Raw genomic sequence first — 13462 nt, forward strand, 5'->3', positions numbered from 1 at the left:
GGAGTTCTGCCTCGGGAGGAATGTGTGCAAAGGCCCAGGGAAGGGCTGTAGGGTGGGTTCTTGGGAGAACGGAGCAGCTGAAACCCCAAGAGCAAGCACTACTGTGGCCCCAAAACTGATCCCATAGCAAGTGAAAGGCTGAGAAGCCTCAGCCCTAGTCCACCAGGCTCCCCCAGACCCCGTGCTCCCTGTGGTCCACAAAGTTGGCTGTACAGGCACTGGAGAGATGGCTCAATAGATAAGAAGGGCTGAGCGCTCTAACAGAAGGCCCAGGTTCAAATCCCAGTACCCACATGGCAACTCACAACCGTTTGTAACCCTAATTCCAGAGCTCCGACAGAGACATACACGCAGGCAAAACATATATACACACAAAACTAAAAATATAAATACAAAAATAATTTTTAAGTCAGCTGTACAGTCTATGATGGGTGCCTAGCCTTGCTGAGAACTGTCTTGTAGAAGAGAAGGCATTCTCCCCTACAGCAGATGACATATGAACTCCAGTCAACATGTGGCTGTGTGTCTCGCTTAGGACTTCACATATCTGTCTGTCCTGTGTATGGTCCTGTGTGCTCACCCCTTTCTGTCCCGCAGGGATCCCCCCAGCCAGTGGCACTGGGACCCTGCAGATCTACCTCATTGATATCAATGACAACGCACCACAGCTGCTACCCAAGGAGGCACAGATCTGCGAGAGGCCCGGCCTCAATGCCATCAACATCACTGCAGCCGACGCCGATATGGACCCCAACATTGGCCCCTATGTCTTTGAGTTGCCCTTCATCCCCACTACAGTGAGGAAGAATTGGACCATCACCCGCCTAAATGGTGAGCCCACCCAGCAGTGCCCTAGCCACAGGCAGAACCAGGAGCTAAGTATTTAGGGTCCAGCCCAGGATCTGTCACCAATGAATAGTAGCCATGGAGATGGGAGACAGTCCCCACCTCCTGGACTGTTCATACAGGCTGGGGAGACAGCCCTGTTTATCTGTGTCTCCACCACAAAGCTATTTATTTGTCCCTAGTACCTCCCTGTTCTAGAAAGAGCCTAGCTCGACCATGCTGGCAGCCATTACTGGTTGACTGGCCCCTGGAGACTACAGCCCTTGGGAGGCCCCTCTCCTGTATGGCCAGTGCTAGGAGCCTTACACAACCCTAGAGATGTAATGCCCATTTATGCTTCCACCAGCAAAACTGTCAATTCTTCAGGCCCTTGCCAACATGATAGGGTGTTGCTGCAGTAAGCAAAGCCACTGCTGTCCTCTGCCTCTGGGCTCCGGGCGGAGAACCTCCACATGCTCACTGAGGTTTGGGTTTTTGCTCAATGACTTTGCCTTTGTTCTTTGGGAGGGTTGGGGTTTTTTGGGGAGGGGGGTATTTGTTTGTTTTAAAGATCTATTTATTTTATGTATATGAGTACATTGTAGCTGTCTTCAGACATACCAGAAGAGGGCATCAGATCCTATGCTGGATGGTTGTGAGCCACCATGTGGCTGCTGGGAGTTGAACTCAGAACCTCTGGAAGAACAGTCAGTGCTCTTAGCAGCTGAGCCATCTCTCCAGCTGCCTGGCTCACTTTCAATTCTGATATGGTTGATTTTTTTTGGGGGGGAGGCTTTTTCGAGACAGGGTTTCTCTGTGTAGCCCTGGCTGTCCTGGAACTCACTCTGTAGACCAGGCTGGCCTTGAACTCAGAAATCCGCCTGCCTCTGCCTCCCAAATGCTGAGATTAAAGGCGTGTGCCACCACCGCCCAGATGATGTTTTAACTTTGTGTGTCACTGTATGTGTGCAGGTGCACATATGTGCAAGTGTGTGTGTGTGTCTGCATGGCATGTTGTGATGTGTGTGCATATGTGTACATTGTGTGCATGATGTATATACATGTCTCTGTGTGTGTCTGTGTGTGTGTCCACATGTGTACATATGTGTGCATGATGTGTGTGCATGAACATCTGTATGGTATGTGTGAGGTGTGAGGTGTATGCATATGTGTACTTTGTGTGTGTGATGTATGTATATGCACATGTGTGTGTCTGTGTGAGACCACATGGTATATTGTGATGTGTGCATATGTGTACATTGTATATATGCTGTACATACATGCGTGCGTGTGTGTGTGTGTGTGTGTGTGTGTGTGTGTGTGTGTGTGTGAGTGGGGGGATTTTTCCTCTCAGTGCCTGCCTGTGGAAGTCTTCCTTGGGAAGGACAGCTGCCCATTGGCTGCATGTTGCTGTTCCTCACTCCAGGTGACTATGCCCAGCTCAGTCTGAGAATCCTGTATCTGGAAGCAGGGGTGTATGACGTCCCCATCATCGTCACAGACTCTGGCAACCCTCCCTTGTCCAATACATCTGTCATAAAGGTCAAGGTGTGCCCATGTGATGAGAACGGCGACTGTACCACGGTCGGCGCAGTGGCTGCAGCTGGCCTGGGCACGGGCGCCATCGTGGCGATCCTCATCTGCATCGTGATCCTGCTAAGTAAGTGTTCAATGTGTGATGCCTTCTTCATGTGGGACCAGAAACAGCCCCACTGTGGGGAGGTGACTGACTCTGAGGCAGAGCTGGGGCCAGTGTTCTCCTCTGAAGCCACAGGGACAGAGATAGAGGATAGTCAGTGCCCATGTAGAGTGAGTGTACCTACCAGCCAGAGAGGGAACGTCCCTTCTTCCACAAGCTCCCTCCACATGTCTCCTCAGGTGACATGAGACACCAGCTGCACAGCTGTCTCTCTGGCCACTTGATCTGGCAGAATGTGGCCCAAGGTTTCTGGTTTCTGCTTCGATGCTCACAGAGTGGACCTCCCACTCTCTCTCCAGTTCCATGTCCACAATGTGGGCCATATCAAGAGGTCCCCTGGCTACCACCTTGTCCTATGGTTGGAAGAAATGCTACCTGTCACTTGCAGGGTCTAGATTCTGAGCCTACGCTAGCTGCAGTCTTTCTTATCCCAGCAACCAATCAAACCACTTGATCAAACTGGCCATGCTTCAGACAGCCTGCACCCCTTCCCTCCTCACGGGGTTCTATTTGTTGACACTCATCCTCCCCTCCCTGTGCCCTGGAGTGCTTGACTGACTCCTCCTTCTCCATGTCTAACAGTGAAGAGATGGCAGAGGCTGCTGGGAGCAGGGAGCACACCTGGAGAGACACCTTCATGATAATCACGGTCCCCTGCCTCCAATTCACAGAAGCCCTGCCCTCAGAACCCAGGCAGTAACAGAGACCTATCCGGGAGGAGCATGCAAAAGCTCCCAGAGATAAGAAGAATGCCTCAGACAAGTGGCCAAGGCAGGCAGCAAAGAAGGCACATCCACACATAATTTCTTATTTTGCACCCGAGTCCTTTGGATAAAAGGACCTCTGGGATCCCTCCCCAATCAGTCTTCCTTCCTGGAATGCATATACATACATCATGCACACAATGTACACATATGCTTACATACCACATACCACACATCACATGGCTATTCTGGTGTGTTCCCAGGAGTGTCAGGGGGCCTTTGGAGGTGCAGAATGTGGCTTCCACTCACCCTGGCCTACCTCTAGAGACCCTTTCTGGACTGCCTCCCTCCCCAGTCTCCTTCCATCATGGAGGCATCACCCCACCATGGCTCCTGCCTAGAACATGGTACCCTAAAACCCTCCCTTTTGCCTTCTGGACCCAAAGCCTCACCTTGCAATAGTTCTGAGGAATGACTGTCTCTCAGCTCACTGTCCCTGTTGTCCTCCTGTCCATCAAGTAGTGACATTTGTGCTCCATCAGCTATGATCATAAAGAAGGAACTAATCCAAAGGGCCGTTTGCAACCCCAGGTTCCACATCTGTATATTCAATCAACTGCAGATAAAATATTCACAAAGAGAATTGCGTAGCAGGGGCTGGGAGAGATTGCTCAGTAGTAAGATCACTTACTGCAGAGGCATAAGGACCTGAGTTCAAATCCTAGGCCCCCAGGCATAGCTATGCACACACCTGTAACTCCACTGTAAGATACAGAGACAGGATTACTGGAGCTTACAGATGTTCAGTGACGAGCTGGGCGTGGTGGCACACGCCTTTAATCCCAGCACTCGGGAAGTAGAGGCAGGCGAATTTCTGAGTCCGAGGCCAGCCTGGTCTACAGAGTGAGTTCCAGGACAGCCAGGGATACACAGAGAAACCCTGTCTCGGAAAAAAAAAAATGACATGTTCAGTGACAGAGCCAGTCTCAGAGGAATACAGTGAAGAGGGAAAGATCAGGACGCAGACATCCTCCTGTGACCTCCATCCTCCATTCTATAGCTGGGACTTAGTATGCACATGCATGTGCATACACCTCTTTTGTAGATGAACACAGAACACACAGGCATCCAACATATGATGATATGTCCATGAGATACCTGGGCATGCACATACAGTCATGCCTGTGCACACCTATGCACAGCCGTGCCTGTATACACACACACTACTCACAGCGTGGCTCCTCCTCACACATATGCAAAGATGTGCCCATGTGTACACACACTGCTACAGTGTGGCTTCTCCTCGAATATATGCACAGCCGTGCCCATGTGTGCACACACAGTTATGCCCATGTGTGCACATATGCACAGCCGTGCCCGTGTGTGCACACACAGTTATGCCCATGTGTGCACATATGCACAGCCGTGCCCGTGTGTGCGCACTCTGCTCACAGCAGCTTATCCCCTCATAGTCATGGTTCTGCTGTTCGTTGTGTGGATGAAGCGGAGAGAAAAGGAGAGGCACACAAAGCAGCTGCTCATCGACCCTGAGGATGACGTGAGGGACAACATCCTGAAGTACGATGAAGAGGGCGGTGGCGAGGAGGACCAAGTGAGCGAGTGTCCCACGGGCTCGGCGGGGCTCGTGCTGGGGTTTTAGCCTTATGTGTCCTTACATGTCTTGTCCTGTTCCTTATGGGAAGGCAGTGTTCTCCAGAGACACAGATCTGGGTACAGGCCTCTCTGCCTCTCCCACGTGTGTGCTCGGGCCCGGACTGACTGTCTTCATCCACTCAGTCCTCCTCACAAGATAATTCCTCTCCAGCCACCATCCCGACCCACTGCTGTCCTGTGCCCTAAGGAAGCAGTCCAGAGTCTTCTGGGGGTCACCAACACCCACCTACTGAACACTCCCAGTGGGGGCTGGGGCTTTCTGACCAGGATGGAGAGAGTACACAGAGCTATCTCAGCAGGGTAAGGAGGACCCAGCCCTTTTCTGTCAGCACTAAAGGTGTAGGTGGCTAGCTGCCCAAGGCTGCTGAGCTGTAGTCAGGAGGGTCACGTGTAGGGGCAGGAAGAAGGTCCAGGCTCCCACCAGGCAGCTGGCAGGTATAGAGTCCATGGTGGCCCTGAGGTCAAGCAGGTCTGGGGCAAATGGAGAAGAGGCAGGCCTAGGGGATAGAATAGGACAGTTAGTGTGCTTGGAGACTGACAGACACAGTAGCACCCTCCGGGCAGTTGACAAAACTGAGCAAGGGTGTTCTCAGCCCTCTCCTGTTGCCCTCACTCAGTCCGTCTCCATCCCCAGGACTACGACCTCAGCCAGCTGCAACAGCCAGAAGCCATGGAGCATGTGCTGAGCAAAACTCCTGGTGTGCGGCGGGTGGATGAACGGCCAGTAGGTGCTGAACCCCAGTACCCAGTCAGGCCTGTGGTGCCACACCCAGGAGACATTGGAGACTTCATTAATGAGGTATGAATGAACCTTGGGAGGACCTGAGCAAAAGTGTCTCCTTTAAAAGTAAATTCCTATCACACACACAGAGCACACACATACACACACTCACACACACACACACACACACACACACACACACACAGAGTAAGGACTGGTGGCTCAGTCTAGGACTTGAGGCCAGGCCTGCCCTCCTGATTGTGATCTTGAGCACATTAGCTCCCGAGTCAGCTACTTTTAGGAGGCCTAAGACTCTCAGCAGGTACTCAGTGGGAATTAGGGGCCATCTGGGCCCGTCTGTCTACAGTGGAGTGACAGCAGGAAGAACTGTTCTCAGGAGAAACTAAGCCCATGCAGCTGTGAATGGACTTCTCAGCCCACATTGCAGCCCTGGGACCTAAGCAAACTGACCTGCAGGTCTCAGCTCTCTCTGCCACCCCTGCTCCCTGTCCCCATCACAACACAAAGGTGGAAACCCAAGCATCACACAGTGCCCTTTTAGCGGTTGGCTGCATTAAAGACCCAGCAACAAGGCCTTCACACCATGGAGAAGCTTAGTCTCTTAGAGTTGAGCCAGGAAAGGCTGGCTGCATGTCACAGCACACCCCTCCCTCTTACAAAGTCTTCAAAAAGGAACCGAGCAACCCCAAGACAGCACAGTTTGCGGTTTGTTTTTGGTTGGGTTTGGGTTTGGGTTTGGTTTTAGTTGCTTGTTTTTGGCAGGTGGAGGCCTGGAACCTAGGCTATGAACCAAACCTACTCCTGCTCCTAACCCCAATTCTAGCCCTAACACCAGACCAAACCACAGCTATCCTCATACAATAGCTGTGACTCTAACCCTAACCCTAACTTTACAAGCCTATCCTTAGCATTAACTCTAAGCCTAGTTTTGAGCCCTAACATTAATCCTAACCCAAACCTAACCCTAATGCAAACCCCAGAATAGCAGTAAGCCCTACCTTAAGCCTAACATTAGCCCTAACCCAGCCCTATCCCTGAGCTTCCTCCTTGGCCTAACCCTGTTCCAACAGTAACCCTTGGTGGGACAGAACTACTCACAGCCCAGCGCAGTCCTCAGCCTTATTCTTGGTGGAGTTGCCAATGGCTTTGAGCTTCCTGCCCTTAGGCTCTATATTGTTGTTGTTTAGATTTATATATTTTATCTTTATTTATGTGTATGAGGGCTTTGCCCGCATGTATGTCTGTGCACCATCTGTGTACCATGCCCACAGAGGTCAGGATATGGGGTCATCTCCCCTAGAACTGGAGTCTTAGATGGTTGTGAGCGGCAATGTGAGCGCTGCAAGAATAACGAGTGCTCTGAAGCACCGAACTATCTCCCTATCCCCTGTGTCTGTCCTTATTTGGTCCTTGGAAATATCCCACAGATAAACACAGGCAGTGATTATTGAGTGCCTACTGTATGCAAGATCCTGCTCTCCGCCCCGCTTCCTGACCCACCTGCTTGCATGGGTTCTGACAGACCACTGGACTGACACAGCACACACACCTAACACCCCATCTCTGTGATCTCCAGGGACTCCGAGCTGCTGACAATGACCCCACCGCACCCCCCTACGACTCCCTGCTAGTCTTCGACTATGAAGGCAGCGGTTCTACTGCGGGCTCTGTCAGCTCCCTAAACTCCTCCAGCTCCGGGGATCAAGATTACGACTACTTAAATGACTGGGGGCCCCGGTTCAAGAAGCTGGCGGACATGTATGGGGGTGGCGAGGAGGACTAACCAACCTCACCACCAATGCAAGAAGGGCACTGGAGGCGAGCAGCAGAACTGAGCCGAGGTGCCAGCGCCGTCTGGTGTCGAGAGGTCCCTCCCCGCTGCCGTCCCCCATGTGGAGCTCTGCAGTATGGACATAGGCCACCGGGCACCCATCATCACTGCGGCATCTCGGTAGCCACAGCCACGTACTGCGAAGGGAGAGCCAGAGGCACAGCCCTAACTTGAATTTCTTACCACAAAAGCACTGTTAAAACAAAACAAAAAACAAAAAACAAAAACAAAAGTGCCTTTTGGTACATGACAGATTCCCTAACTCAGGAGTGACTGAAAGAGGAGAGACAGCCCGAGGCCCCCACCTCTGTCCACCTTGCCCCACAGCCCCAGTCCCACCTGGTACCTTCTAAAGGCAACAAGCAAGGAGTGGGAGACAATGTGTCTTTTTTTTTTTAAAGCCTTTTATTAAGAAAAAGAAAATAGGTAACTTATTTGCAAAAAAAAAAAAAAAAAATAGTAGGGGGGGTCCAGATCTCAATAGTTTTTGTTATGCACAGCCGGGGTCTCCTGGGCCCTTTAGGCTCCCCAAGGCTGTTAGGTGAGGATCTGGCTTTCCAGCACCAAAAAAATCACTGGGCTAGCCTAACCACATCAGCAGAGCCACTTCTGAGTGGACTCGGCTTTCACCCGAACTTGTGCCCTGCCCCAATATACTGTAAATAGCTGGAGCAGGCGCGATGCCTGGAGACCTTCCCAGGAGCTCTCACCTCTCTATTTGGCCACTTCTGTGCCCTCAAGCCCACCATAAAGCCTCTCTCTGGACCAGCTGTCGCCCCCAATACCACCAAGGTCCCTTTTTGCTTTGGTCCAGGACAGTATGTTGTCTAAGAAGCCACGGCATCCTGCAAAACCTTGGCTCAGCCCTCCACTCTTCAAGATGAGACCCTGAGGGATCCTGTTGAAGGCATAGCAATCACAAGCTCCCCTCAATGGAACCCCTGAATGCTCTCAACACCCTCCCCAGGCTATGCAGATGGCAGAAGCAGAGCCTGGCTAGACTCTGGCAGCTGCTTGGCCACCCTGGACCCGTTTAACCTGAGCTCCTGCCTGGTCCCATGAACTGCTATGGATGTCAGGACCTACCAAGTGGCCGGTGAGATTATCTTGCTCTGTGCCCATGTGACCACAGATGCTCTGGTCTGGACCCATGTTTCTGTTGCTCTCTGGAGCTGGCAGGGCACTTTACCATGGCAGCTTGACAGCTTGACACAGGGCAAACTGGGCAGGGTGATCACTTCAGTAGGGCAGCAAATAGGCTGTGTGCAAGGACCTACAGGAGATGGCAAAGCTGCCCCTTTTCACTGGAGGGGAAAACAGACCTAGGACATCCACATGTCTGGGCCCAAGAGAGCCCTGGGATGGGGCAGAAAGGCAGGCACTGACCGGGCATCTTGCACCGAGTCTTCCTGGCTTATCCCATGCTCTAATACACTCCCCGAGGAAGGGGCTGAGGAATGCTGATAGCTTGGGAGGCCTTAGTATCGGAGTCTTCTTAGGGAGACAACAGAAGTCCCAGCACTGATGAAAAATAAGTTTCTTCCATATCTCTAACCCATATCTACTACTGGGGGCTAGGAGGGTTTCAAAAGGGCTGGGGGTGCCCGGGAGATTGCATGCTCCCTAGCCAGAAGTCTCTAATTCATAGCTCCCCTTGGCTTCTTTACCCCATGGCTAGATCCCCCCTTTCCAGACTGCTTTGGCCTCAAAGACACACCTGAGTGAACTCACGGGTACCCAACTTGTGGGTGTGACCCATTGGATGTCAGGGTTCTTTCCCAAACCAAACCCATTCCCACCTCTAAACTCCTGGACTTGAGCTGGGCTGCAAGCTTAGCTGTGTCTACTCTCACTCCTCAGACAGCTGTTCTAGGAGGGGGGATGAATAGGGGCCTCTGTAGCTTCCTGGGAGTCCCCCTGCCTACAGCCAGCCAGGGCAGCAGAGCTCATGAAAGGGTTGGGAGGGCTGTCCTATGCAAATTGCTCGAATCGGCAAACAATTCGGGTGGTGCTGAGCTTGGCATGGCCACTGGTGTGTCGTGGGTTAGGGCTGGGGAATTGAGAATAGTTTTCTGGGTTTGATTTTAGAAAACCCAAGAAGGTTCTTGGAAGTGTGCATATGTTTGGTAGGCATGGTAGCCAAGAACTCTCCTGAAGTCCCAAGGCTTTCTTAAAAAGCCTGGGATGAGAGGTACCAAATCCATCAGTTACCTGGAGGCATGGCTCACCTGCCTCCATCTCCTCCTCCCCACTCCCAAGGCCTCTGTCACTGCCAGGCCCCTGCAGGAACATCCACGGGGTTTCCTAAAAGCTGAACAGCTTGTCCCTTTCACCCTGCACCCCAGCAGCCCCTAGGGCTGGAGGAAAATAGGGTCTTACACATCCCCAGACCCATCTTGGAACTCTGTTCCCAGGCCAACAAGTTAGCATTAGCCAAGCATACAGTCAGTGTCAAATGTTTCTCTTCTGTAGCTCGTAGATACAACGCGTCTGTGGTCAGGGCCCAGCCAAGCTAGGCCAGTGGCCAGCTCTGTGCAGTACAAGGCTGTGGTTTGGCTCCTTTAAGGAGAAACGTACATGGCTTGGAAGAACACCTGGCCATGGTCAGCCTTGGTCACACCTGACTCCCGGCCAGTGGCTTCTCTCTCTCATGTCTTTCAGCAAATCCATAATGCTGGGTCTCCTGCCACCAAAGTGTCAGAGTAATGGCCAAAAGTCAGGCCCTCAGAGATGCCTCAGTTTCCCCATAGTGAGTATGTGGTCTGTTGAGATGACACCTCTGTGCTCTCTAAGGTAAACGGGAGGGGAAGTCTCTATTTCTACCCACACTGAAAGGCAAAACCAAAAACTCACAGCAGAATCACCCAGCACAGAGCACCAGGTGTGGTAGTACATAGACCACATACCTAGCAGGCTCTGCCACACCAGTCGGCTGGTGGAAACCACCTCCGTATACACCGGGGACGCATCTTGCTTTTCCTTCCTCTCCTGTTCTCCATTCTGATTTATTTTCTGCATGTTTATTTTTGAAAATGGACAAATGTGCAGCAGCCCGCATGACCGTGGTTGTTTCGGGAAAGATACCGGAGTCTGACGTGTTCACACTGCAGCTCTGAGCGCCATGCGGTGAGACAGACGTTCCGACTTTTTTTGTAATCGTCAACAGCACAAATATTTTGTATTGTCGTTTGTATCATTTTGTACCTAAAAAAAAAGGAAAAAAAAAAACAAAACAAAAACAAAACAAAAACAAAAAGGGAAGAGAGTTGATGTTTTCAATGTGTTTTTAGTGCCAGGCAGTCTTGGTTCCGAAGGGAACAGCAGCTTTGCGGAATTGTCGTGTCCAGGAGTGGAGTCAGGCGTTAGCACGCTGCTCCAAAGGAGTAAATAAAGTCCCCTTTGAAGTAGTCAGTCTCCCGACTTGCTTGTGTTCTTCCACAAATTCTGGGATCTGACAGCATCGGGACTGTGGGCAGGTGACCTGAGGGCAGGTAGGTCAAACACAGAGTTAGATATGCTCCACAAATGCCCCTGTGAGAGCACAAGGGAAACCGCTTAGATTGAGAACAGTCTGTTCTGGGTTTGGTGCCGGTTGTCAAATCCAGGACCTCTTATATGTTAGGCAAGCGCTTTGCCATTGAGCCATATCCCTTGCCTAAATTTAGAATTCTCACAGGCAATGTGTGGCAGGCAAGAGTGGACTGGGCTAGGGATATGGCCTACCTGCCACCCTGCCTTCCTGCCCTAGCACTGGCTGATGTGCAAGGAAGCTGGGGCTTGCACATAGACAGGTACTCCAGTCCGCATGTGGCCTCTTTGCTAAGCACTCCTGCCCCAACATCCCTTGGAGCTTTGAACGGGTTCACTTTGTAAAACAAATTTAAAATGTGTCTTCTGAGGGAGCTTGTACAGGCTGAAGATAATCCAGGATGAGCATCAGGTCCTGAAACCCATGGGTGGACTGTAGGAGAAAATGCATGGCCCATGGTTACTGTAGATTATTTCTACGGTCATGGGGCATAGTCAAATCTGTCCTAGAGTGCCAACACACATGTGTGCATGTGTGCACACACACACACATATACTTGCATGTACACATGTATGCACATGTGTGTACAATGCCTTGTGCAAACACATATTAGTACATGCACATGTATGCTCACCTGCATATGTGTGTGCATATGTTCACATGCATCTATAGGTATGCACATGCATGCACACAAACAGTCCCCTAGCCCCTGTCATTTTTCCATGCAACCCACCCTGGCCATTATCACGCTATCACTGGTATCATCAGGAACCACACCCAGAATTCCACTCAAGCCTGAACGCCCTGAGCATCTGTTGCCCTCACTTAGAGCTCAGCTTGCACCAGGAGTCCTCCTTCCATTACCTAATTCCTCACAGCCTGCTCCTGGGCCCCCATTTTCTCCTCAGCCCATACCTGCACTTTTCTCCCCTCACAACTTCCTTCTTGTCACTGCCTTGTCCCAGGCAGAGATGTGAAAGCATCTATGTTCCCAGGAAGGATTTCCTGGGCAGCTCAGGGAGAATTCTGACCACCATTAGAATTTGAGGCTTCCCCTTACTGGGACCAGCACATCACATCAATCACATCCCTACTATTAGGACTTAGATGGCTGACATGCCCTAGAGCAGGGATATGGTCTAGTACCAGTCTGTCAGCTTCCTGCCAGCTGGGGCTATCACTCTTGGTCGGCAGAGAGCAACTTCAGGAGCCACGTCCAGGCCTTGTTCTCTGTGGCTTTCAGGGCTTTCCAGCATGATGTTGATATATGATGATGCCCTACCCATCCTCACAGACTCCAGTCCCATCCAAGGACTCTAGAAACTGACACAGATGCACACACACAGATACACACACACAGAGACACAGACACACACACACACACAGACACACACACACACAGAGACACACACACCAGGAGGAAGGGAGCAAAGACAGAGACAAATCCACCCACATCAGGCTCTTTGGTGAGCCCCACAGAATCAGCCATGGGAAGCTGGAGGCTGAGGGAGAAGCACATGGCCTCCCCGTGACCCTTGGTGGCCAGGCAAGGATAGGGCCAACAGAGGTTTCTGACAGCTTCCAGCTCTAAATGACACCCACAGAATTCACTAGAGCCACCAGTCCAGGGTCTGTTCCCACACAGTATAGAGACCTTAGCAAACATACCTCACACACCCTTTACCAGAAAGACAAAGTGTCACGCCAAGGGACACAGCAGGCACCAACATAGAAGCACACAGTGATTCAGCCAGACACCAACCTGCCGGGCCTGCTCTTAAAACTGGCAACAGACAGAGCTGTAAGAATTTAGTTCTAGTCATTTTTGTCATAGCAACACAGAGACACCACCAGCACAGGAGGCCAGAATACCATCTACATTCCAAGCCTCATCTCTTTGAGACAAATACCAATAGGTATCCCTCCCTGGAAGAAGCCAAGTGTCCCAGGCCTTGCAGATGAGGTGCCTTGACTACCTCCATGACATGCCTACATAGTCTTAGTCCCCAGCTGTCCATGAGCCACTAGTGGCTGCACTCAGAGGGAGATGGGGATTGTGGGCTGGACCAGAGTTTCCCAAGTGCTTGGATGTGAACTCATGCTATGGCCCAAGCTTCCTGTGTGTGCCAAACCTATAGTCTGCTCCAGGGAAGGTCCTGTAGTCCTGGGCCTGATTTTGGCTGGAGACTTGGCAGGGCCTCCACTTCAATTCTTCCTCAATTGGGAAAACTAGGGTTTAGCCACAGCAACCCACACCTGACCAGTGTAGCAAGGCTCTTTGCCAACAGCTCAATAAGGGTGAGACCCCAGCCAAGACATATACATGTGTTCTCATAGAGGAATCACCAGTTAGCCATAGGTGGGTCTCTTCTACTCCAGGCCCCTGACACACAGGCCCAGTTAGAGTCCCTCCTCAGCATCCTGGACCTCAGGTAACATGTGATTCCACTGGGCCCAC

The 13462-nt window shown here is 51.5% G+C and overlaps 1 protein-coding gene across 4 annotated transcripts in view; it reads left to right on the plus strand.

Annotated features, from left to right (window-relative positions):
• The window catches only part of Cdh4 (cadherin 4), a 456955-nt gene extending 446069 nt beyond the window's left edge, over positions 1 to 10886 (plus strand). For 2 of the 4 annotated variants that reach the window (XM_030247044.1, XM_011239921.1), the window contains 5 exons: positions 598 to 831; positions 2252 to 2485; positions 4701 to 4840; positions 5537 to 5701; positions 7221 to 10886. In XM_030247044.1, coding sequence (XP_030102904.1) covers positions 598 to 831; positions 2252 to 2485; positions 4701 to 4840; positions 5537 to 5701; positions 7221 to 7427 — 980 coding nt within the window. In that variant the 3' untranslated portion in view covers positions 7428 to 10886. The remainder of the gene's footprint in view (positions 1 to 597; positions 832 to 2251; positions 2486 to 4700; positions 4841 to 5536; positions 5702 to 7220) is intronic. The other 2 variants (NM_009867.3, XM_030247045.1) reach the window with 2 other exon arrangements.
• The last annotated feature ends 2576 nt before the right edge of the window (positions 10887 to 13462 follow it).

Source organism: Mus musculus, chromosome 2, assembly GCF_000001635.26.
Source record: "Mus musculus strain C57BL/6J chromosome 2, GRCm38.p6 C57BL/6J".
Lineage (NCBI taxonomy): Eukaryota > Metazoa > Chordata > Mammalia > Rodentia > Muridae > Mus > Mus musculus.